This window comes from Alligator mississippiensis, chromosome 4 (genome assembly GCF_030867095.1).
Source record: "Alligator mississippiensis isolate rAllMis1 chromosome 4, rAllMis1, whole genome shotgun sequence".
NCBI classification, from domain to species: Eukaryota; Metazoa; Chordata; order Crocodylia; family Alligatoridae; genus Alligator; species Alligator mississippiensis.
Window position 1 is genome coordinate 94944522 of NC_081827.1, and position 25680 is coordinate 94970201.

At 39.7% G+C, this 25680-nt stretch overlaps 1 protein-coding gene across 6 annotated transcripts in view; it reads right to left on the reverse strand.

Annotated features, from left to right (window-relative positions):
• CFAP54 (cilia and flagella associated protein 54) overlaps positions 1–25680 on the reverse strand; it is a 250254-nt gene that overhangs the window by 184624 nt on the left and 39950 nt on the right. For all 6 annotated transcript variants that reach the window (XM_019480938.2, XM_019480941.2, XM_019480937.2 and 3 more), the window contains exons 6-20: positions 22579–22722; positions 21844–21957; positions 21647–21748; positions 15721–15919; positions 14718–14813; positions 12332–12444; positions 12056–12224; positions 11351–11436; positions 10645–10779; positions 9305–9452; positions 7130–7194; positions 3587–3715; positions 2965–3112; positions 2069–2143; positions 1862–1983 (exon numbers count right to left, since the gene is read on the reverse strand). In XM_019480938.2, coding sequence (XP_019336483.2) covers positions 1862–1983; positions 2069–2143; positions 2965–3112; positions 3587–3715; positions 7130–7194; positions 9305–9452; positions 10645–10779; positions 11351–11436; positions 12056–12224; positions 12332–12444; positions 14718–14813; positions 15721–15919; positions 21647–21748; positions 21844–21957; positions 22579–22722 — 1845 coding nt within the window. The remainder of the gene's footprint in view (positions 1–1861; positions 1984–2068; positions 2144–2964; positions 3113–3586; positions 3716–7129; positions 7195–9304; positions 9453–10644; positions 10780–11350; positions 11437–12055; positions 12225–12331; positions 12445–14717; positions 14814–15720; positions 15920–21646; positions 21749–21843; positions 21958–22578; positions 22723–25680) is intronic.

Sequence of the window (25680 nt, forward strand, 5' to 3'; positions counted from 1 at the left end):
GCCCCTGCCAGGTACAGTAAAACCACCTTGGCCAACACCATCATCACGGTGTCTCCCTTGACAGGTAAGTATTAGAATTTTATAGTAATGCTTAGTTCATCACATATTGCAGCTGGAATGAGTGCTTCTCCCCAGCGATAACTCAAGAAAGGTAAGCCTCTCCAAGATGTTAATAAACTTGAGGCCTGCCATTTAGATCCATTACTGTTTCTGTCTTCATTCGGCAACATATTCAGTAAGCTTTATGATGTGCCAGAGTGCCAGGATGGCTCATCCCCAGGAAAGGGATGAGTTTTGGACATATGGTCTGTGAAGAAAGAATAGGAACTCACAACATCCACACTCATACAGGGTGTGTGTATACCTCCTTGCTGAATCTGGGATTGCCACCAAGAATCAACTCCCACCTTGCTCCCACTCTACGTGTACCCAAACTCAGCAGCTAGACAGATCAGATGACTTAGCCTTAGAGAGATCCTGGGTTTATGCCCCAGCACACTCAGAACCCCTCTATGACATTTACTCTGCCTAACTGCTGGGCTTGATTGCCTTACTAAGTGAAGTGAGTGGGTAGGGCCTGATTCTCAGGATCTGTCCCAAGCTCAGGAGGTAGGTGGTATAAATATAGCCATAATTATGTGCATTACTAAGGGACTGAGAAGACAGTTTACAAACAACTTATTGCATTCAAAAGCTTGTCTAAGTCTACTCTACTCTACTCAGTCTAAGTCTACTGGACTAACTGCAAGTCTACATGCAGTTAGTCCAGTAAAAGGTAATTACCCCCAAAAATCCTTGCCTCTCACAAGCATTTACTGCTTCCTTAAAATTGAAAATAGTCACATAGCAAAGAGTTTGATAATGGACTTAACTCTCAACAGCTACATGTGTAAGTAATTTTACAGTACTAAAACATTCCTTAGAATTCAAAACCTGTTCTCAAAAAAGAAAAGTCCCCACAGATGATGATTGCAAAAAATTTACAGTATTAGATAAACATTAGATAAACAATGGCACTTGCTAATGAGAGACATCACAAGCACAAGGACATCCTGACAATGCCATTTACATTTTGACTGTCTAACTCTTTCCAGTATAAAAAGATTCTTGCAATCTTTTTGAAAAGTTCTAACACTAGTTTGCATCATGCTTTGAATTCCAGCTGCAAGGAAGCCCTGGGGCTAGAAAAGTGACTTTGCTTTGCTCAAGAAGTTCCATTCAGGTTTGATTATAAACTTTTGAAAGTTTCCATTCATCTGTTACTTGTCAGCAACATTTTGGCTGACTGTAAATACTGTAATCCAGGGGCGGGCAAAATGCAGCCCGTGGGCAAGATGTGGCCTACCAGGCCATTCTACCTGGCCCATGAGGTGCCTAAAAAATTTAGAAAACGAATATTTATCTGCCCCTGGCTGCCTGTCATGTGGTCCTCAATGGCTTGCCAAAACTCAGTAAGCGGCCCTCCACCCAAAATAATTGCCCGCCCCTGCTGTAATCTAATCTAAGATTTGTCCCAGGCTGCCTCAAAAGCAGCAACAACAGACACAGCACTTGGAACTTTGAAAACAGATAACCTCTTCAGCAGACAGGTAGAGAGAGCCAGGTCATGCCAGGGTGGGACTTATTTCATGCATCTCTTCTAAAATTTATGCAGATCAACAAAATTTGGTGCTGGAACTAAATCCCATTACAAAAGAGGTCAAACATTTCTTTCCCTTTCCTTCCTTTTCTCTCTTCTCTCTGCCACAGAAAGTTTCAAGAAGAATTTGGCAAGAGAAATGTTCATATTTACTTAGTCTGTTTTAAAGGTGACATTTCACAGGATTTGTGGAATTGTCCCAAAAAAGATAATTCCTGTTACCTCAAGTAGCTGCTTTTGGGGGGCACTTCCCAGCTCTTTAGGGTACATCTGTGCAGCCTTCTGCATCAAGAAGATAGCTTTGGATAATTTATTCTTTTTTACTTTATTCATGACATCTGTTTCTGTAAAATAAATATTTTTAAAGCGTATTTATATAGTTTGTAGTAATAGTGCACCACACTTTTTAATCTAATTAATATACATTACCTGTTAAATGAAAGCAATTTACATCTTTCTCATGAGACTTGGTAGCCCTGAAATTTTTGCCATCCATTTGAACATCTATGAGAAAAGGAAGGATTAAGTTACTTTACTTATTGTGGTGTCCCTATTGAAAAAGTACTCTAACATGGTTTTTAAGTAGGTCTGCATTCAACATTAGCAATGCTGGTCTTCCCTGTTCTTGTTTGGCTCAATGGCATTTCTTTGAGTGACCATACAAACAAACATAATCTATCCCTCCCTGTTCTTATATAGGAACACAAAAGGGGCGTCCCAGGCCATAAATCCATCTCCGTGGGGCAAACAATTTGTCCAGAAGAGCACACAGCAACTGTATTTCAGTCCGTCTTACCTACCACAGCCACAAAAGCATGCTACATAAAATGCCTACATAATGTGCCACATGTGACAAACAGTAGGAAAAAAAAAACCCAGCAAGTGCAGCGGCAGGAAAGTAGCAAGATCAAAATGTGCTCAGATGAGCAGAGGAGCACATCTTCCATTGGAGAAGTGGGAAGGGTGGAATTCCTTAATGGTCCTCGCCAGTTTTTGCTGAAAATTTCCTCTCTGATCCTAAATCTAGTGATTGACCATGCACACATGTAGTAGACACTGCAATAGGCACCCGAAAGACTTGTAATTACCATTAGGAAAACCAGTGCCCCCAAGTCAGACTCTGACTTCTAGATATGACAAATATCTGGTGCTTCAGAGAAAAGCAACACACCTTTTTCTTTGTATGTGGAATGTATAAAGTGCCTTCAATTTACTGTATTTAACAAGCACTGCTAAGACTTTATGACTTAGGCTGAATTACAAAAATATAATAAAACCACATACTTATCAATCTGTATTAGTTATTTAGCTTTACTGTACCTTACCTTGCGTTAGTTTAAAAAGCTTCACAGCTATTCGATGTTGAGCCTGAATGAGCTCTAAATGTAAATCCATCACAAAATTATTTCCTGTGGCTGCTTTATCATTGTCATGTGCTAAAGCATCACATAGATTTTGACTATTTGGGTCCATCTGATCAAAGAATAGTAGTAATTAAGTAAACCTTGATTTCCATCAAATATTTTAGTACATTTATTTTTTAAATTATTAGATTGCTCAGTATGTTAAAGAATTTGCAGAAACTTGTCATTGAAGTATAGAAGACTACATCATACTAAGAAATTAATTTTCTCCATAACAGTCAAAAGTAAAATTAAAATTAATTATAATACACAGATACAGGTAATAACCATATAAAAAAGTTTTCTGACTCTTACAATCAAAGAAAAATCACAAAAATACATTACAAAAATCAAAAGCAAAATAGTGATACCAGAACTTATTCAATAATATGTGCTATTTACACCAGTGAAATTATCATTTTCTATCCTTTTCAGGTGGGAGGGGTGAAAAATACACATTTAGCAGAAATTCGAAGCGTAAACATAACTAAAATTTCCAACATTATTCATATATTTTGCTCTAATATATACTTTGAAGCCTTACCTTTGTACAACAGTGATCAAATATTGACTTTCCATCTGGTGAAAGGGTCATTAAGCGAGACATGTTCATTCCATTAATTGCTTTTTCAAGACTTTCATAAGCAAAATGCAACTGTTCTGCAGGACTTTTCTGAAATGAATTTATATACAATCAACTTATAGTAGTAATGAAAGCTACAGTACAGGGTATAAAGGCCAGAGAGCTGGCATTACTGGTTGTTATTAAGACACTCAGGTACCCTGGATAGACTATTCTTCTTTACAGGCTAATTTTAAAGACCTGAAGTTCAACCATTTTTTAGTGAAGGATAAATATGTATATGCACAAACAAACTCAAATAACCAAGAACACAAGTGAAGAAAAAATTCTGAAATTTCTAAAAATATTCACTTAAAGGAAAGTTTTTCTAGATAAATTTACAACAGAGAAGTCTCAGCCTCAAGTACAGCATTTCCTACAAAAGGTTTTACAAATGTCCATCCAAAAACTTAAGAAATTATAAAGGTTCCAAAGGCAAGCACATTAAAAGTTTGGATATTCCAAAATTAAGGTGCATATGCACCCTATGGCCATGTCCAGATGAGCACAGATGTTTGGTTCCCCGGGGACAAGTAGCAGCGGCACACCATGCACCCAGGGAACGCCCATGCCATGTGTGGTTTGGTGTGCGGCAAGTTACCCTGGGGGTAGTAGGGGAAGCTGGGGCCACAAGCCTTGCCAGTGGTCCTGGGGTCCTCCCTGGCCTGCAGCAATGGTAATTCTGCCAGGAAAAGCCTGGCTGGCAGCCGCAGCACAGCTCCAGGCAGCCCAGCTCCACTTTCCAGCAGCGTGTGCTGCCTGTGCCTGCGCTGTTCCATTTTTTTCCCCCTGTGGGTTTTTTTGACCCCTGGAGCCTTTGGAAGAAAAAAAAACAGAGCAGCGCACGCACAGGCAGCATGCCCTTGCAGCACAAAGAACACCTGATTGTGCAGTATGTGGTGCTACAGAAGTGTTTGCAGCGCCACATAGCTGCACTCATCTGGACATGCCATATGTCTGTACATTAAAACAGTTTTTAAACTACCTCATGAGACAGTGTTTCTCAAACACCACAGCATAATAAAATACAGCTTTTTTTCCTATGGTGATTTGTGCCGAAAGCCCCAAGTTCCATTTACACAGATTTAATGTTTCAATGAAACTTCCTAGTTTTGTTTTAAACATATACAAATAATATCTTTTAAACAAATCTAGCATTTAAGCATATGTAAGACATGCAAATGAGACAGAGCTTCCCTGTGTGCGGGCCGGGTCAGACCCCGGGCCCTTTTCGTCGCTCTGCACGCAGGCTGTGGCCGGCAGCCCGGGCAGGTCGGGTCGGAGAGGGAGGTCGCCAAGCTAGAATTAGGCACAGACACGTAACGGTTGATTTTAAGATTGTTTACTTACACCGAGATGGTCGCAGTGCAGGCTGAGAACTTGCTTGAGTTGCGGTTACAACAGAAAACACGAACACACGTGGAGTTTGCTAGGCTCCGCGCAGACAGAACACGAACAATCACGTGGAGTTTGCTAGGCTCCACGCAGACAGAACTCCGGATGTCCAGGACAAGCACGCATAAAACTCATCGGTACGTCTTATAGTAGGCTCCGTTCGAAGACGGGAAGAGGTGGGCGGTGGATCAGGCCGCCAAACTCCTCTGGGCAACACACAGGGTTTCTATTACCCTGCCACGCACACCCAGAGTCCCCACGAGATGGATGCGGAGTCCTCTTCGGCTTGGGCGGAAACTGCTCAAGCCTCTTATACGGCTAACAGGCCAATCGCTAGCTGCCACGTGTGAATAATTTAGCACTAGCCAATTGCGGGGCACGAATTTGCATATGACGAGAGGGAACTCTTTGCACCATGCATTTCTGTGTTGCAAAGGGAAATGCACCCTGCAAAGACAGCTGCAAAGTGGCGGGAACACTCCTTTGCATGCGGGTTCTCTGCGCAGCAGAACTCCACTGTGCAATGAAGCTGTAAACCCACGGGGATAATTCTTAGTACCGAAGCACACACAAAAAATCAGACCTTTGGGTCATGACACCCTGAAGCCTTTACTTTATTTAGTGTGCGCTAGGGCAGTGTGCAGCTTCAGTTGGTGATGCAATTCAGAGAAGATTTGGGCTGATTCGGCAGCTGAATCTCCAGATACGAATCAAATCGGGAGACCAATAAAAAGGTCCGAATTGATTCAAAGCCTACAAATCAATTCAGATTCGCAAAAGCTTTGGATTTGGGCAGTCCCTGCTCACTGCCACGGGCAGCTGGACCCAGGCTCTGTGCTGCTAAATGCAGGGGAGACTATGGCCAGGTCCCATCCCCTGCCTGCTCCCCCAGCCCTCCTGAGTGTCCCCCAACCCCTGCCCCGCTCTCCCAGCCCTGTCAATGGCTGCCCCACCCAGCCCAAGTGTACCATCACTTAAAAAAAAGTCCCACACTCACCAGCTGCTGCAGTGGCCATCAGGGCCTTTGGGTGCTCATGGCAGAGCCGCCCCATGCAGCATGGGCCAGTGGGGGGCAGTGGGGATCGCCCTCCCTCCCCCGCTGGCAAGAGGTTTTTTGTTTGTTTGTTTGTTTTTAAGTGCCGGGACACTGGGGCCAGGCAGGGCAGCCATTGATGGGGCTGGGAGAGCAGGCGGGGATTGGGGCCTGTTTGATTCAGAGATTCGGCCGATTCAGCAGTGGCTGAATCTCCGAATCAGATTCGGCCAAATCAATTTCGGACAGTGATTCGAATCATCGAATCGAATCACTGTCCCCAGTATCAGCCAAACCCGAATCCAAAGCAAATACTAGCCACTTTGCACAGGCCTAGTGTGCCCCATGTAAAGACCAATATATTCTGAAAGTGCAGTTGTACATTTTATATATGTGATATGTTGGTCTTCACATAGTGTACTCTAAACAAAGCAAATTCTCCAGTGAAGTTGTCTCATTTGCACATGGCTTACATATGCTTAAATCCTTAAATGATCATTTAAGTTCATTACAGAGGGTCTCGCTAAATGAAGCAAAGTTTCTCTAATAGCCATTCTATCAAATCATGTTTGTTAGATCTGTGAAAGATCCCAAAAGAACCCTATTATTAACCCTTCTCAACATTGTAAGACTAGTCCTGTGCATTTGGATCACACTACTACATGCAAAAATCAGTTACATATGAAAAAGCACCCAAAGCATGATTTGCAAATCCATCCAGAATGCTAAAGCCTGCTTTGACTACAGCACAAAAAAATATAATGGAAAAAACAGAAACATGCTATAAAGGAAAAACTAGATTTAGCATAAAATACATTCATATCAGAAGAGACTATAAAAGGTCAAAAAAGGCTAAATTCTCTGGGTTTCCCTATGAAGATTTAAGAAATACGTTTGCACTAATGCAACTGTACAAAAACAATTCAACTTCAAAAAACTAAAATGCTAAATTTTAAAAGGATGTTTACCAAGTGGAAAAACATTTAAGAAAATGTTTTTCACAAATATTATGCCAATGGCAAAGGAATATATTTTACCTTCAGTATTTCAGGAATGTCAAAGATTTGAGTTTCTGTCAGTAATTCCGATTCATTTCTCTCTCCTTTTGTATAAGAAAAAAATAGAGATGAAAATCAACTATACTGAATGAATAACACCAATAATATTTAAATAATCTATTAGTAACCGAAGACTTTGGCAACCATATAGAATTGCTTTGTACTGGCTTTGAGAACTAATTGCATAGTTTCAATTATTGCACAACTTTTTATGGTTCTAACCCAAGGGATAAAGATAAAGATGGACAATTACCTTTAGGATTATGCTTTGGCAAATAAAAATATGGCAGTTTAAATATTCACCATTTGTCAAACTAGATAATGTCAGGCAAAGTGTATGAACATAAGGAATCATATAAGGCCAGAAGAAGACATTGCCAAATGAAGCAGAGCAGCTGTGCTGGGATGTGCTGGCACAGCTGACTTGTTTCATTTGGCAAAACACATGTCATCTGTTGCCCTGCCTGTTGATCTTGTGGGACAACAGGTGACATGAACCACATTTCCAGAGATGGACCCCTGGAAATCCCAGGGAACATCTCAGGAAGCGGGAAAAGCTGAATAGGTACTCCCAGGGCTTAAGGGGCCCAATCCTGTGCAGAAAATCCTGGAGTACAGAGGACCAAGCTCCTTAAACCCAGATAGACAGCTCCTACCCAGGGTAGCTAGAGAATGGTCACAGATCTGGGTTGCCCACATTCTCCTCATAAAGGAAATAAGATTTCCACTGCAATAAAGTGGCACAAATTATTACTACCTTTTGTTGCAGCCACAAACGTGGGCATTTGTGGTGTGACAAAGGATCTGGACATCTATATAATTTTGCTTTGTGAAAAATATTTATGGCGGCACAAAGGTGATGTCCGATCATGTAAGGTGATGTCCGTTTCCACCCTTAGTTCACAGTCTTATTGTAATATTTATAGCAGTGTTAGAGGGATGTCATAACCATGATGGTCCACAGTGACCTGTACAAGAAAGCTTTGCATTCAAAAACTTACCTAAGCTTATCCCAACTATACAGTTGGTCCAATAAAAGATATCACCCCAAAAAATCCCTGCCTCTGTAATATTTATTTATTTTTCATTCTTGAAAGCAAATTTTATCTGATTGACCATCAGATTTTTTAAGTAATTTATACAGGTATTTAAAAAATATCTGAATTAATTTTTATAAAACAGTAATTTTCCATTAAAAGGTATTGCTATTCCGATTTGTGGCCTAAGTCGTAAACTAATATTCAAGATCTTAACTGTTTCCAAAAGAAGAGGAAATCAGCAAGAGCGAAATTCCGTTAACGTAAACTTGTTTTATTATAAAGAACGTACACAGAATCCCATTCCCCAACAAAAGAAAGCCATTCCTTTTCCTTACAGATCCAAGCTCCTTTCCAACCAGCTATATGTCCAAAAAGCCTCCCTCTCTTGCTACTCGTTCATTTGCTATATGTTCTGTTTTTTGGCTGCTTTTCTCTGGCATCCTGGTAGCTCTGATCACAAAATGGCATATCTATATCCAATAATACCGAGCAAAACCCATCAGTTCACAAAGACCTTTTTGTGAGCAAACTTGCATAAGGCCTGCATTATGGTTTGTGTCTCTTATTGTTTTAGCTATCTTATTTGAAAAAGCAGAATAACCTATTTCTTACATTTACCCTGAATGCAGAATGGTTGTAACTGCTAGAAGCCTCAATGAAGTTTCACCCAACTTTCATCACTGCGGTGTGATTTTCATCAAATTAAGAGAAAATGTTTTTCCAAAGCACTAACACATATTCTATGGTCTATGATTTAGCACTATATGCTATTTCAAAGAAATAATAGAGTAGCATTATTTCCTACTATACTTAATGTTCACAATTGTTGATTTAGGCCATGTATTTTAAACACATTCAGTGAAAATTCCTCCTCACTGAAGTCAATGATAACATTTCTACTTATTTAAATGGAGCTAGGATTTAACTCACTGAGTCTCTTAACTCTGCTTTATGATTCTTGTAGAATAAGAATGAAAAATAAGATTCATATCTTGAAATCCTATGGCCAGAATACTGGAGACCATTTTAAAACCCAATTTAAAAGAAAAATGTTTAGAAAATGTATTGCATATTTATTATCTGCTTTCATTAATACTCTCATTAAATACTTTACCTGTTTTTTTCCCAGATTTATTTGCACAATCAGCTACGTTTTCCAATATTGCAGAAAGACGTAATGTAACCTCTGCTAGCATCGCGTTAGTGTCTCCCATGTTACTGTTCTGAATAACTTCATTTATTATCCAATGGATATGAATCCACTAAAAAGAACACATATAAAAAAGAACCTTAAATCAGTATGAAAACCCTAATCTAAAAGTATTCATACTTATATATTCCTAAAATAGTTAAGAGGTGAGGGGTTGTACTCAGAAATGTTTAGAAATGCATGAGGAACTGTTCCCACTTAATGAACTATAACTCTATTTGGACTAGTGTAAATGGGAGCAAGAGATACAACCATCTTGATATTCTAAAGTACAACATTGAGCCCTTTTGCTGTTCCCTCATTCCTCATACACTTCATGAAATGACAAGCATCTTCTTCTTTTCTTTCTTTCTTTTTGATTTTCTAAATGTTCTCCACTGGACAACATGGTGTATATCACCATGCCAAGCTCAGCAGAAACTTCCATCAAGGACACAGAATTTGGACACAAAATCATCATAAATTGTCATGCACACAAGTCATGGAAGCATGATGTCCAATTTTAGTTGTGACCCTGAGTGAGTCTTATATAACCTGAGAAACCTCCTTTTACTAAGCTACTTATGGCAGGTACAAGAGATGGAATTGTGTAAAAGAGGCCTATATAATCCCCAATTCCAGCTTGAAGAAAATTTGCCTACCCCAGGCACAGCAGAAAGTAACTATAAAGCTGCTTTTTGAGGACACTCTTACTAAACTTGGCATGGGGATATGCCAGGGCGCAACCACAGGATGCAATGCTGTAGAGATTGCAGGCCCTACTGCTGCTGTAAGACATCCCAGTAATTTATAAAGAACCTCCGAAGCCTACATTACACTGAGAGTCTCCAGTCTCCGGAATATCCAGAGATACAAATGGTTCAACAAGTGGCTTTAAATGATTTTTTCCTTTCAAATCTCTTCCCTTGCACTGCCAGTTTGCCGCTATTTTCATCCATTGTGTTTGGGAGACTTCCCTGAATTATACAGCTTTTCCCTTAGCAGAGAAATGGAACAGAACTATTTTGTTGTCTATTTTAAAGGCATTATGGGATGACGGGGTTTTTCTCTCCACCATAAAAACATTTCCTACAAATGTTTTTATCCAAATTCAGCACACAACTCCCTTTTGAAACTACTGAGGATTTAGGCATGTTTATCAAAAAGGAAATGTATTACTTAGACTTCAGAAATACATTTTATCTTAGGTTAACCATAATAGAATGCATTTACATGAAAGGAAACATGATATGAAAAAGGAATACTTTATAAACTTTGTATTTGTGGATGTATTTTAAGTAGTCACTTCCACTTGTTTGGATCCGCTGAACTCCTACTTTGCACTTCTGCCACAAAAACATTATTACATCGACAAGTATTTCTCTATCTGGCTGGAAATTCTGGGGGGAAAAAAAAAAGACAGGAACTGCAAAAACACATGCTAGCAAAATATGTTGTAATAAAATAAGTAAACCAGTGTAGATTTTGTCACAGTTTATATTTTTATAAAGGATATGACCAACATGAATTGTAGTGAATTTAAAAAATGTATATATTTTAAAAATCAGTTTAATTAAGACATATGACCTTTACCTTTCCTGCCATTTGTTTCCCTAAGAGTAATACACTGAAAGGAATTGGATTTCTGACCTTGATTATTAGTAAACTCACTAGGTGTCCAAAATGGACTTAATACATATTAAATAATTTTAGTAGTAGAAGTAGCTTAACTATACAGCATCAATCATAATAAAAAGTAAATAAAAACAAATAAAAATAAATCATGGATAAGTTCATTACAGTTCATGTGAGTTCAGTAATTTCATTTAGGTTTGGGGGTTTTTGTCTTTAACATTTTGCCAACACAATCACTTCCTCCCAACAAAACAATCACTTCCTCCAATCTGGACTTGCATAAAGCAATTCAATATTAAGTTCTTCATTCAGAAAGTCTCCACCATTATATTATACCTGTTTAGATGTGCATATGCAGGAAAGCACTGTTGTTGCCAAAATGACAAGATCATCAGCAGACTCTCCAGGCTTTAAGGATCCTTCTACAAATCAACCATATAGAAAAAGAAGAAAAAGTAAAACAAAAAATAAAAGAAAAAAATATCACCAATTATGCACTTCGTAAAAGCATAATGACTTCAATGGATCTATACCAATTTGTTTCAGATGGCAATACAACACAGTAAATATAATGGAAAAGCACATTCCCTCCGCACCTTCTCCGAAAAATACACATTACCATTTTGTAAACGAAAATGTTTTCAGGATTCAATTTTGTGGATGACAGAAGAGATTTATATGACAGTGCCATTTAACAAGTTCTTTTTGTTTAAATGACAAGAAATTTCAGATACGTAAGCCACAATAAAGGGCAAAATAAAGGCACATATCTTTGCATCCATGGGTCTTTTTTGGAAAACTGTCTGGAAATATTAATCAGACTGTTTTACATTTAAGGGAAATGACAATATGTCAAGTTTTGACAAGTAAAAGGAAATAAGACACAGTTCAGTACATTGTAATCTCTCAATTCTTGGCTATTGTGGCAGACAAATGTTATACTGTAAATTAAAGAACTTTTCCATAGCAAACACCACAGCTTAACTGCTGAAAAATAAATCTGAAATGCAATTAGTTTAACTACCAGCTGTAAACACACACCTCGAAGTGCAGTTGTTTTTCTTCCAGAATTACGAGTCATTGCAACTTCCCTGATATTTTCCTGAACAGAAAGACCATGTTTAGATCTTCTTGCAGACACTACTGGTTGCATCGCAATAAGAAGTCTGAGTTCCATTTCTGCCTTCTTCCATACTGGATCATCTTGATCCTACCAAATTTGCACAGAAAAAAAGCAATGTAAGTTTGCCCCACTAATTTTCAAACACAAAAACATGTTAACACCTTCATTTGTTCTGTACCATGTATTTGGATTACCTGAAGAAAACTAAAAACCAGTCCGATAGTGGAATCAAATGCATCCCACTCTTCATAGCTAAAAGCTAACTTTATAAATTTCACAGCAGCGTCTCCAGACACACCATTTTTCCCTACAGAGGTGGCAAAAGAAAATACGTTTTTATTTTTAAACAATAAACAACATAGCAAACAACAAATAACATAACAAATAGGCTACAAAACTAGCCAAAGTAGATGCTTTAGAGGGAAAGCAATGAACTGGGTATACGTCGTAGAGTGATCTATCTATCCCCTGATCATTATCCTCCTTGGCATCCATCATTATTGATTTAGAGATGCCAGAGGATAAATCTCTGACTGTTTTGGTTTATTGCTATTAATAGATCTATCATCCATGCATTTGTCTAGCCAGAGCTTAGGTAGCTAGTAGATGCTTAGGTAATAAAACTAGATCATTTCTGGATCTGGAGAGAAGTCCAAGGATATGAGCTTAGGAAACTTTGGGCGTGTCTACACATGCGGCAGACTGAGCAGTTATTGCTACGCAGTCCTGGCGTTGCAGGAGTCATTTCCAACGCTACTGTGCAGTAGCATCAACATCACAGTTTGCGCCCACTGACACTATGTCGCTGTAGTTCATTGCTATGGCAACATAGCATTTCATGTAGACATGCCCTTTCAATCCAAAATAGACTGCAATGCCTAAACTTGGGTACCTACTATATATTGTGTTCGCTGGAGTAAGGCCAAACTGAAATTTTTTTTGGAATGTAGAAGTGCCTATACACATGCTCCAAATTACCCTAATTAGAACGTGTCAGAGAGTCTGCTGGAGCGGTCTAACTAGAATGCAGAATAGTGCAGCATCACATGTATTCAGTGTCCTGTGTTTCAAAAAGGTGGCAGGGGTGCTTTAACCAAAACTCATTGAGTGAGCTTTACTTAAAGTGCCCCCGTGGCCATTTTGAAACATGGGACGCTGAATATACATGATGCTGCAGTGTTTTAATTTGGGCAGCTCTCCTGGAGCTGGTCTAATTAAAACACCCCCAAACCTCACCCCAGAGCATGTGCATAAACACACTATAGGCATGTCCCCATGAGTGCACACACGCAGTTTGCGGCACCACAGACCTGTCTGTGGCCCTGCAAACCACATGTGCTGTGTTCACTAGTTTGCAGTGTGGTGGAGCTTTTTTGACACCGGGAGATCCCAGTGTCAAAAAAAACACACACCAAAAAAAAATGAGGCAGCACATGTGGCAGCAGCATGAACCACCCAAAGCCAGCCAGAACCAGCTAGAGCCATGCTCCAGCTGCTGGCCAGACTCCACTTGATGGACCCCCAGGAGGCCCCCAAGACTGCTGGCCCCAGCCTCCCCTACCCCACCTGGGGCAGCTTGCTACACATCAGAGCACATGTGCACAGGTGTTCCCTGGGGACAACCAGCAATGTGCCTCTGCTAGTTGTCCCCAAGGATCACACATTCCTGCTCCTGGGAACATGCCCTATGTCTAAATACAACCTCAGTCATTTTTAGGCACCTCTAAACTCAAATCAGATTAGCTATTATTTCTAACTGCTTCAGAAATGACTTCAAAGTGCGTATACACACATGCAACCATAGTTCCCCAAATCCCCCTCTCAACATATACAAAATACTACTTTTAAGAACATTAAGAATTTGTGCTAAGGCAGGTAAACACTTTTCATTCTTGCATCTGCAAACACACATACAGTAAATTAAGGAGCTTCTGCTCCCTTCCCCTTCAACAGCACTGAAACTGAAGCTAGGCAGAATGCAGTTTCATGAACTCCCTAAAATCCTAGACATAGTCTTTAGCTATACCTTCAGCAGGGATCAGTCCAGGGGTGCAAAATTATCAGTAAGCACCAAAGTACTACCTTGGTAGAAGGTGCTGGGTGTGTTAAGTTAGTGTTTGGTTGCAGGTTTTTTTTTTTAAGGCTATATCATCCTGACCCCCACAAAAAAGGAGCGGTTGCGTAGAACCATTCAACCACTTTGATCTACTCGCCTCCCATAAACACATCTCATAAATACAACATCAGAATTTAGCTTAGTGTGTGTAAACATTTTAATATCTCTGAAAGAGCATGCCATTTAAGTTCAAAATGGTAATACTGTATTAATATTATAATGCCTGCATATTTACAAGCTATTACTTCAGTAATGCTTGTAATAGCACTAGTTTAAATTAAAATAGGATCTATATGTAATTATCAGATCCAAATGTCATAGTACTCCACATATATTTTACTAGAAGGAGGCAGAAACTTGTGAACTCTGTACCAATGCAAGTATTAGTAATATGAATGGAAATCAGCATATTTAGAATGCGTGCGATTGAGTCCAAAGCACTTTGAAAGCTTAAACTAATTTACCTGTTAATATCAGCTGCAGAAGAGTTGAAGACGCATTTATTACACCAGAAGGGTCAATATAATGACTGTCTTGTGTACTGGTACTGCTGCCTCCACCTTTAAAATAGATCATTGATCATTATACAATTTATTTCATCTGGTATTTTTTATTTAAGTAAAAAACAGTTATGTAGCGTTTAAGTACAGTTTACCCTGAACATGGTATTTTGTTACTAAAACATCCTCCACTCTATGGCTTTAGTTCTGACCTTATTTATATACAACCCAGTTGTTCTAAATGAAGAGATACAGAATGTTAAGCAGTTCAGAATTTGGCCCCTCACTTGTATTACTGAACATCTGTTTTATCTGATAAATATTCCTTGATAGATTCTCTACTCATTTATACTTATGCAACTGGGATGTAGGGGTGTGACTAAAGAGAGAAAATAGTCTCTTCTTTCTACCCAAAGATGAAAATAAACTTTAAGCAATGTCATGTCCTATCCAAGAATCAGGGACTCGGGTACTATTTTGAAATTTTATAGGCAGACATGTTATAATGACTAATTTAGAATTTGGCTGTTAAAGATCTAGCCTCATGACAAGTTTTTCATGCAAAATCCACAGCACATCCCAAGAAGACTATGGAGCCATTGGTTACAATCTTAATACAACATTTATGTTGGAGTGATTGGACACAAGTAAGAACATATCCAGTAGCTCTAACCATGGGTAATCACAAAGACCATTTTTGTACTGTCCTGTGCAGAGAAGGTATAGGCATTATATGATGCACGTGGAGTTACTCCAGGTTTATACAAGTATAACAAAGAACAGAATTTCGCTCAATGTTTTATGTACCTATGTCAGATTTTGTGAAGACAAAAATTATTCTATTTAATTATTTTAGCGCTGTTATTGTAACTGAAACATATACTTCTAAAGGTGATTTCTTTTATTTTGAAGAAGGAAGGAACATTTATGTTCAGGGTTCTTAACAAGCATATTTTTATGCCCTTACCTGAGAGGATTTCCATGCCTGCAAAAAAAAGCTCTGAAATTACATCACGAATCTCAGGTTCCTCAGGAAGAGGTGGTGCAGTGTGCAACAATTGCCTATTACTATCAGATAATGCTTCTATAATGGCAAGGAACTGAGCTGAAGTACCATCAAACATTTCTGTCAGCAGCCGTTCTGTAACAGTACGAGGCCATGGCAGCTAAACAAGAGATAAGTACTTGTTAGGTCTTCTAATATTTCTAATGAATTATAACAAAGAAACAGTTCTTGCAAAACAGCACCCCATGGTAAGTTAAGTAAAAGTTTAACAGAAGAAATTATAGGCTATAATTAGGGACCTACCAAAATCACGATTTTGCAATTTTTGCGGATACCGTGATTTCAGGTGGGACCCACAAGAAAACGCGGGCTCTGTGCTTTTGGCAAGCTCCCTGAAAAAAAATTACTGAAAATAAAATACTGGCTCCCTCTGAGGAGCCAAACAGTCCTTGTAGCCACTGCACCCCATTTGGGGGAAGGGGAGAGAGGGTTGCCAGCATGGCAATATGACTGCCACCCTCACCCCTCACTGTTGACTGGTTGAAAGGAACAGGGCTGCATGACAGATAGCGCTTGCAGCCAATCAGTGGCAAGGTGCTGGGCCACTGGGGCCTGAATATGAGACGACCTCCCCCACCCCCAATAATTAGATTCTATATGTGAACAATATATACATTAGTTAGAATTTTCCAGGTATAGAATCAAATTATTGAAGATTTGCTTTGAATTTGTCCTCCTCTAGCCACTAAAGCAAGGAAAATAAATCTGAGGGAGTTAAGTGGCCCCCTTCCCTCCTCCCCTCTTGCTGTCAGACCCTGTCCTTTTTGAGCACATGGAAGTGATGGGCAAAGGTGACCTTGAAATAAACATAATTACCTGTAGTAATTTACCATGTTGGCAAATTACTACAGGTACCCATACATTTAGTTCATTCAGAATTGAGGCATTTTATCTTTTTTGAAACCGATGCGAGTTTTAGCAAAGGCACTCCATAAAACATTTTTAAGAAGCACTTCTGTATCTATTTATATATAGTACAAATGATGCATCACATTAGTCCAAAGCCAAAAGGCTCATGATACTCCATATAGTTCACTGAGCTGGGCCCCAACAGAGTCAACAAGTAGTTCAAGCCACGGTAACCCCACAGCTTAACACTGCTCAGTATGTGCGTGTACTCCAAATGCTCCCCATCAAAGGAGCTATGGGCTAATTAGTCCCCCCGCCCCCCGCCCCCATGACTGGAAACAGGTGTTCTCATCACAAGTCCTGGGATCCTACAAAAATGTGTATACAGGTGAGGCACAGGGCAACCTGGTCTGGCTCCACCTCATGGAGGGCAGGGCCACACTAATCATATGCAACAGACAGAGAGGGGACAACACAGAGATTTTGGGTGAACTGTTTGGGACCCTGTTTGGCGATGTTTGCCAGACATTTTAGGCTGATGAAGAAACAAGAATCATTGGAAATGGGCGAGAAAGGCACAGCTATGCTGCAGGAGTGATGAGAAAGTCAAAATACATGCAATCTAGTGGCTCACCATAACTTGAAAAAGAGTCTTCTCATGGTAGGTTCCCATCAGAATGTTTTGCCACATGGACCATGTGTTTTATAGTCATGCTCAGTGTTGGCTGCATTTCATCAGCTTCATAGTTGGTTTCCATTTACTGAGTACATATTGCTTTTGGCAGCAGTTTAATAATAGACAATGTATTTAATGAGGTTTCCTTGTATGCAAATAGAAGACTAGGGACATTTTTCCACCATGCTACTTGCAGAAAAAAACCTGTCTTCTGTTTCTGTAAATATGGTGTTAGAGAATTTTCTTCCTGTGTTGGACCCACATCTTTTATTTTAACTTTCAAATTAGGCATTTTAATTCTGGCAAGCTTAGGTGTATATCTGACCAAAGAGAGAATGATTTGTGCCAGATACAACAGAATTTAGGCTAGATGATAACAGGCTGGATTCCTTAAAAGTAAATTATATATGCATGTCTTTTCAGCCAGGCCAACTCATTAGTTTAGCTACTTATCCTTTCAAAAGAAAGACAATCATTCTTACAGGGAGGGTGGTAATAAAGAACATATAGAAGCTCTGGGAAGGGTGCATATTGTTGACAGCTCCAAACAGAAGAAATATTTCTGTTAAATTCCTTATAATTATGTCCACAGGGTTAATATTTCCAAAGTACATTATCTTTAATTTAAAAACACACCTTTTCAATACATTATTATTTCCCTAATTTTTCTTTCCACTGTTCTTGGGAAATGACTGAAGTCCCAATCCTGCAATCAAATCCATTAAAATACAATCCTACATTGATGATTAGCCCTTGGAAATTTTAGTTCAAAATGCTAGTGCCATTTAAATAAGTACATAAATAACTTGAAGAGCAGGAGTGGAGGTAGAGCTCAACTTGGTAGTAACAACAAGTATTTTAAAATGTACAATTTGCAAAAATTGAAAAAATTGAAAACAAAGGAAAAAATTATACAAACTAAAGTAAAACCAATTTGCCAATGTTCATTTTCCAGTATAAATTAAGTGCAAAAATAATCTAAATTTATAAAAGCATTTAGAAACAAAAAATATAAAAATACAATACCTCTTCTTCCTAGGGCCAAGAAAATAGTCATAGCAAGTGGTGGAAACAAAAAACATACTGTAACATAGTTATAAAAAAAACTTAATTACTAACAATCAGGCATTTTTAGAGCCAGATATTGAATAATGCCAGGTACTGTACAGTTACGCAAAACCTTTCAGAGTTGCATTATTAACTCAACTATTCCCTGACTCTAAGCACAGACTAGCAAGCCAACAGAGTCAAAACCCCAACTGGAGACCACAGAGGCTTCATGAAAATCTGCTGGTTTATTAGGACTAGAAGGCCGTCACTTAAAAGCACCTAACTTTTATTGAGCTCAATAGCCTTAGGAAATTTAGCTGGTAGTCTTTACATATGCAATTTATACCTAACTGAAAACACTTAGGGTTAGGACCTTGTTTTGGGTAATGTGGAATTTCAGATAAGTGAATTTTGGATCAGCTGTATTATGCCATCTACATTGTAGTTTAGCATTATAGTATTTGTGACTAAAATTACCAGGTATTTGACATTAAGGCTCTTGATATGCTTTAATATTAATGCATTATATATGTATCATTAACAATGTGATTTATAGGTTTGCTATTAAACATAAACAACATCAAGTGAACACTTCCATGCATTCATAATGTTCTCTTAATATCTGCACCCAATTTTTAATAATGATTAATATCCATTACAGATCTTTTTCTATTAGTACAGAAGAAATAATAAGTTGTGTGTGTTATTAATATTTAATAGAAGATTATTTAACACAAAAAAAAATCTCATTTTAACTCTGAATTAATTTGGGATTTTTACCCTATACAGTGCTTTTATACCCAGATTACAGATTATTCTACAGTACTTTATGATGATGTGCAAACACATCTTAGCAACCATTCTCTCAGCTCTGTATGTTTGAATCTACTATTATAAATTTCAACAAAGATACAGCCCTTTCTCTTTTAAAAGATGCAATGAGATTTCTAACTTTGGCCTTGAAGGTCTTATTCAGATTGAAAGGACCTTTGTCTGTCATCCCATCTAAAGGTTGCTACTGTAACATTTAACCATGGTCTTTGATGATATAATGTTTGCCAAGAGCAAGAATTGAATTCATAAAATGAAAAATTAATCACAGAGCTATGACAGTATAATCTCTAACATAGGTTCAGAGCATAAAGCCCTCCATCAGAAGAGTCTGCAAAATGACTGAAATCTCTCTTACCATAGAGAGGGCTATGAGGTGCCAAAGAAACCCAGTACATGGAAATATTGATCAGCAAGGAAACATACGGAGAGAGTGGCAGTTATCACCACTCCTCAGTGGCTTCTATTATCAGAGCTCCTACTGGGCTGTATCAAGAAATAAATTTGCCTCAATCCCAGTTGACATCATAAGGTAAGCAGCAGAATTACCATCTGCTCTTTTTGAAGTGAATAATGACTGGAGTATAAGGGACTTTTCTGGTCCTCTTTGCACCAGCTATAGGGAATCTTGCCTTTAGGAAAGGTCTTGAACTCAATGACCTTTTGACATAAAAGCAAGAGTAACTGTCCAAGTTACATGGGAGAATCATTGTGAATATATATAGTAGTATGAAAATAAGTGTAGTTACTAAAGTTAATAAATTGGGTCTGGATGCTGTCCAAAGCAAGCAAGTATGCAGAAAAAATTAATAAGTGTTTCTCTAAACCAAAGTAGGGTTGTTGCTTGTAGTCGTGTTGATCTAAGGACACAGGCAAGGCTCTTTGGGTAAATGTGATATCTTTTATTAGACCAACTAACTAGTTGGAAAAATTGCTCTTTGCAAGCTTTTGGGCACAAATTCTTCCCTCTCTAATTTGTAATTCCTCTCCTAATGGATCACTTGACTCTGACAGTTAAAATGTTGGCCATGCAGGGCAAACTGGGAAAAATAATTATTTCCCTCAAAGGCTAGTTCATACTTTGCACTAATTTCTCTAGGCCATGGAATCCTATGGAGGCACAAGCAATCGCTGAAAAATATATTTATCAAGGTTTCAGAAGAGTTATGCAATGCAAATGCAAAAATCTGCTGTAGCTTTTGTTGGATGTAGAACTGAATCTTTAATGTAATTAAACACAGGAGGGGTATATTCAAGGGCCCTACACCTGGGATGAACTGAACAAGGGTAGGTTTTTTTAATTATTTAGATTATCTTTAAATACTGTAGAGTTGTTGCTCTTTTACAAAAACCATTTATCCTGCATAAATAACTCACAAAATCACTAACGAGAAACAACCCTAAATAATCCAATATGGAATATATTTCCTATTAAAGTACCACATTTACTCAAATCCAAGATGACTTTGTATTTAATAAACCCCCCATGTATACTTAGATTCTATACATGGAAAATTATAAATTTGTTATCATTTACCACGTACAGAATCTAGTGGAAGATCATCTTAAATTTGACCCCCCCCGACCCCCCGCTATGACAGGAAAAGTAGAGGCAGGGACAAAGGGAAGACCCCCTTCCCTTGCTCCCCCATCTCCCTCTGCCATATGCCCCCCCACCCAGTACCTAAACCCTGCTGCCTGCACCCTCATGTCAGTGCCTGCCCTCTGCCCCCCACCCGCCTCTGCTCCCTGCTGCAGTCTGCCCCCACCATTTCCTTGCTTGTGCCTGCCGCCTGCACCTGTCACCTCCCCACCCTGCTTATCTTCCACTCCAGCTCCAGGGCAGTCAGCAGGAGTAGCAGCCCCAGCCTAACCCAGGCTAGCCACAGAGAAGGGGTAGTGGCTCCCAGCAAGGCTGGAAGGACCAGAGCTGGAGCAGAAGGTAAGTGGGCAGGGAGCAGTTGTGGTAGGGGAGGCTGCATGGTCTCCCCTGTGCTCTCCCTGAGCCACACACACAGGTCTCCCCCTTTCCCCTCCCACACTGTGGTCTCCCCCACACTCCCCTGACTGCAGGCCCCCTTTCTCACCAAACAAGTGAGAGCTGAAGCCAGAGTTGAACCCCTGCCTGCCACAGACTGGTACTTGAAATCAAGACAGAGCTTTATTTTCCCTCTACTGAGGGGGGAAAAAAAACCTCATCCTGGATTCGAGTACATACAGTAATTATTATGAGTCCTCTCCCTCAAAACCCTTCCGAGTTTAACTTTAATACTAAAATTCATAATTTATCTATGAGGCAGAAAAGGGGAAAAATATTTTGTTTTTGAATAATGAATGCTATGTGCCCACATAAGAACTGTAACATATTTAAAAATAATAAATAGATAAAAAGGAAGAGAGTCATAAAAATTCTAAACTTACATGTTGTGCTTCTTTTAGGTTAACTCTTAACTTTGGTCGAAAATAAACTTTGGGTTTTCTCCTGGATTCATATACCAACCGCTTGAAAACCATTACTGCCATCTGAATCAGAGAAGTATCTAAGTAAATAACTATTACATATTCTGCTTGTTCTGCTTTTTGTACTGCAATTTTTATAAACTGTTAAAAGTTTGTACCTTAATAGTGGCCTCTCTAAATATGTTTTTTGTTTCTGAAGTTTGTGGTGAAGAACTCGCACTTTCCAGTTGCTTTAGTTCGTCAATTTTACTCAGACCTCGACGAGCAAATACCTTACAAAGTAAAAATGAATAAAAAGCTGATTTATCCATATCAATATTATGGCTGTTGCCTTACTTACCTTAAATTTTGTTGCCTATTTACCAAATGTACTTGAATTCAACATGGGGAGCGCATTGTGGATTCAAATACAAAGGTGGGCAGGGGGTGGCAGGGCCAGCAACTGCTGTGGCTCTGACTCCAGCCCTGAGCCCAGCAACCACTTGTCCCCCAACTCCACCTTCCCCTAACAGCCCCTGACCTTCCACCACTACCACTTACCATCAGGTGTGGCTCTGGCTCCATTTCCTCCCAGGCACAGAGCACATGGGAGCACCAGCCCCTGCCTGACTATGAGCGGTATCCTGTGGCCAAAACCACACATGCTCCATGCACAAAAGGGAATGGAGTCAGAGCTATGTCTGACAGTAAGCAGTGGGGGATAGGAAGGGACAGAGGATGAAGGAGGGCGGGGGGCAGCGGCTAAGAGAGGCAGACAGGGGACAAAGGCTGCAGGGAGCAGAGGCTGGAGGAAGGGGCAGAGGCATAGGCAGTGTGGAGACTGAATATTTAAATAATTAATCCTTTTGTCATTTGATTGAAAATTCAAGTGTAAGAGTGATAAATAAGGCTACCTCTCCATGGATGCTGGCTCGGCAGTCATAGTAACACTGACAAACTGCTGTGTAAAGAGTGGTTCTCCAGGTCAAATAATGTACAGATAGAAGTGGGACTGATGATTCCATGCATACACTGGCCCATAATAAATATTCCAGAACCTGTGTTGAGGGAAACCAATTACAATTAAACATTATAAAGAAACCAGTTAAATGCATTAACTATGTAAACATCAAGCTATTTTGGAAAGCTGATCAAAGCAAGTGCTGATATGCAGTTCCTACTAAGGCCATGGACAGCTGTTACACATGTAGTGCTACAGGAGGGGTCACATGTAATGCTACAGGAGCCTTTGTACCACTACAAGTTGCTAGCATGCAGATTCCGGGGGGTATGTCTCTGTTAAACAGGTGTTCCCAGGACTTGAAGGGCCCAATTTTGTATGGGAATTCCCACAATATGCAGGACCAGACCCCTCAAGCCCTGGGAGATCATGCTGCCCTTGGTCCCACAGCAACAATAGGCAATGTGTGTTTCACCCAGTAAAGCAGATCAGCCATGCCAGGACATGTCCCATCACTTGGCAACATCAATTTCTAGCCTCTGTATAGTTAGTTACATGTAGCACTACAGGAGGTTCCTTAGACACCCAACATCCCAGGGACTGAAGGAAGGACGAAATAGGAAATTGATCATTCCAATTCATGGAAAAATATACATTGATTTGAACACTGAGAGAACAAGTCCTTTATGACCAATCCAACAAAGTACTGCACAGTTCTTAAGAAGTAATGAACACACTGCATTCCACTATCCGAAATATAGCAGAGATCCAGGCCTTTCTCTTGACCTAAGTAGTTCTACTAAACTTTTTTTTTAGCTTGATTTCTACAGAATGACACCTCAGTATTTAACTACATTTTTCCCTTGCATTCACTTTGAAGTACTGAAAAAAATTTGGCCCCAAATAAAGTCAATTCACAGAACTGGATGCTTCTATTATTAGCCTGACAGTGTTTCTTCAAGAAGTCAGGAAGAAAAGTCCATGTGTAATATAAGCGACATTGGCATAGGAAAGTAGAAATAGGTATGAGGTTGCTTCTGATTTCAGTACTAGTATGTTCATATCTCTGCTACTTTACAATTATTAACAGGCATGGATTTATTCTTAATTACAGACTGAAATAAACTAGTAATTGGATCCAGGTGGATTCAGGAACTGTTCTATTGAAAGTTGAGCAAAAACTCAATGCTATTAAAATACTCAATGTAGTCAGTAAAAATTAAATGTCCAAAGAATAACTTCTGAAATATTCATGAGAAATGAACTTTCAGCAATAAAACATCAAACCACTGGGTGTCACTGAAGCTCTACTTTAAAAGCAGCAAAAGGATAAATTCCTTTCATATAAACAAATAGCTGTAAATGCGGGTTTATGTCCTAATTTAGATAGCAGACCTAATTTAGATAGCATATAATAAACTATCCAAACAGCAGCTTGTCTTTAGGAGTGTAGCTGGGATTACTGTTATTTCCTCAATTACTAAACACAGTTACAATGTATAGTTTGGTTTGGAGGGCAGCAGGTAGCGGGGAGTGGAGGTGGGGGTAGGGAAATGTTGTTCACAGGGATGGTACAAACATCTGTGTAAAAAAATCTGGTTTTGTTTTTTTTAATTTATGACTAAGTATTATTAAATGATGGATATTTTAAATATACTTCTATCAATATAAACCCAAAAGGCCATATTCTCAGCTAGTGTAATGCAAAGTAAAGCTATAAGGTAGAGCTACAAAAGCTACAACAGTTTACATGGTGTGGAAGATTGGCTGAGTCCTCCCAAAGTAAAACTGCCACCTCTCCTGTTGGACTGGAAAATCTCCTTAAACTCACCCGCCATGACTTTGATGGAAACAGGAAGGAACCAAAAGGTAAATACACTCCTATGAAATGAGGTTGGCATTAGTTCTGTAACTCACAAGGCTGGCTCCACTTTGCAGGGCTCCACCATCCCCATACCCTGCCCACACCCACCAGGTGTTAGGATTTCACTTGTATCAGTTCTCCACTGTGGGAGTCTCAGTCCCTGGGCTCACCTGATCTATCTCTAGGTGATTGGTTTCTTTTGCTCGGTCGCTTGCCCCATTCTTCCCTGCACAGCTCCCAAGCCAACCATCTTGCAGTTCATCCCAACCTTTATCTTTCAGGGTTGAGTAAAATTGGGGCAACGCCCCAAGCTCACATAAGCACTTGGCTCATTCTCTTCTTCCCTCTAGACCCCTGGAATGGCTGCCTGCATCTACTGGACTTGGACTTGCTGGCTTGGACGTCATAGCTGTTTCATCTCCCTGCTTCTGCAGGCAAGTCAGTCTTCAGGACTCTCTCCTGAGACCCCTTAGTCGTCTCCCTGTGTTCACTCAGGTTTCTTCTGGGGTAGTTTCCCCACTTCGATTGACACTAACTGCCTAGTCAGCTTCCTTTTAAATCCCCGCACCAATCAGCTGCGAGGCCAGTTGCAGTATTCCATTCACGCCTGACTGGCTCTCCCAGGTGATTGTGCTAATTACCATGCAGGGCTCTCAGCGTGGCTTTTCCCTGGGTTGGGCTCTTTGGAACGGTAAATATCTCTTTGTTCTTTTGGCGGCGCATGGCAGAGTGGACTTCTTGCCCTGTCACACACCTTCCTCCTAGTGAAAAATCACCTTGTGGAATCCTAGCTGCAGCTGGACCATCACTCTCATAGATTCATAGATTATAGAGTTGGAAGGGACCCAATGGATCAACGTGTCCAACCCCCTGCCCCTGGCAGCAAAGAGGACCAAGGTCAGATGACCCCAGCCAGGTGACTGTCAAGCCTCCTCTTGAAGACCTCCAAGTTAGGTGATAGCACCAACTCTCTTGGAAGTCCATTCCAGACTTTGACCACCCTTACTGTAAAAAAAATTCTTCCTAATGTCTAACCTAAATCTACTCTCCACTAGTTTGCACCCATTATTCCTAGTTACTCCCTGGGGCGCTCTGGTAAATAGCGTATCCCCAATTCCCTGCTGTCCTCCCCTGATAAACTTGTAGGCAGCTACAAGGTCACCCCTCAGCCATCTTTTGTAAAGGCTGAAG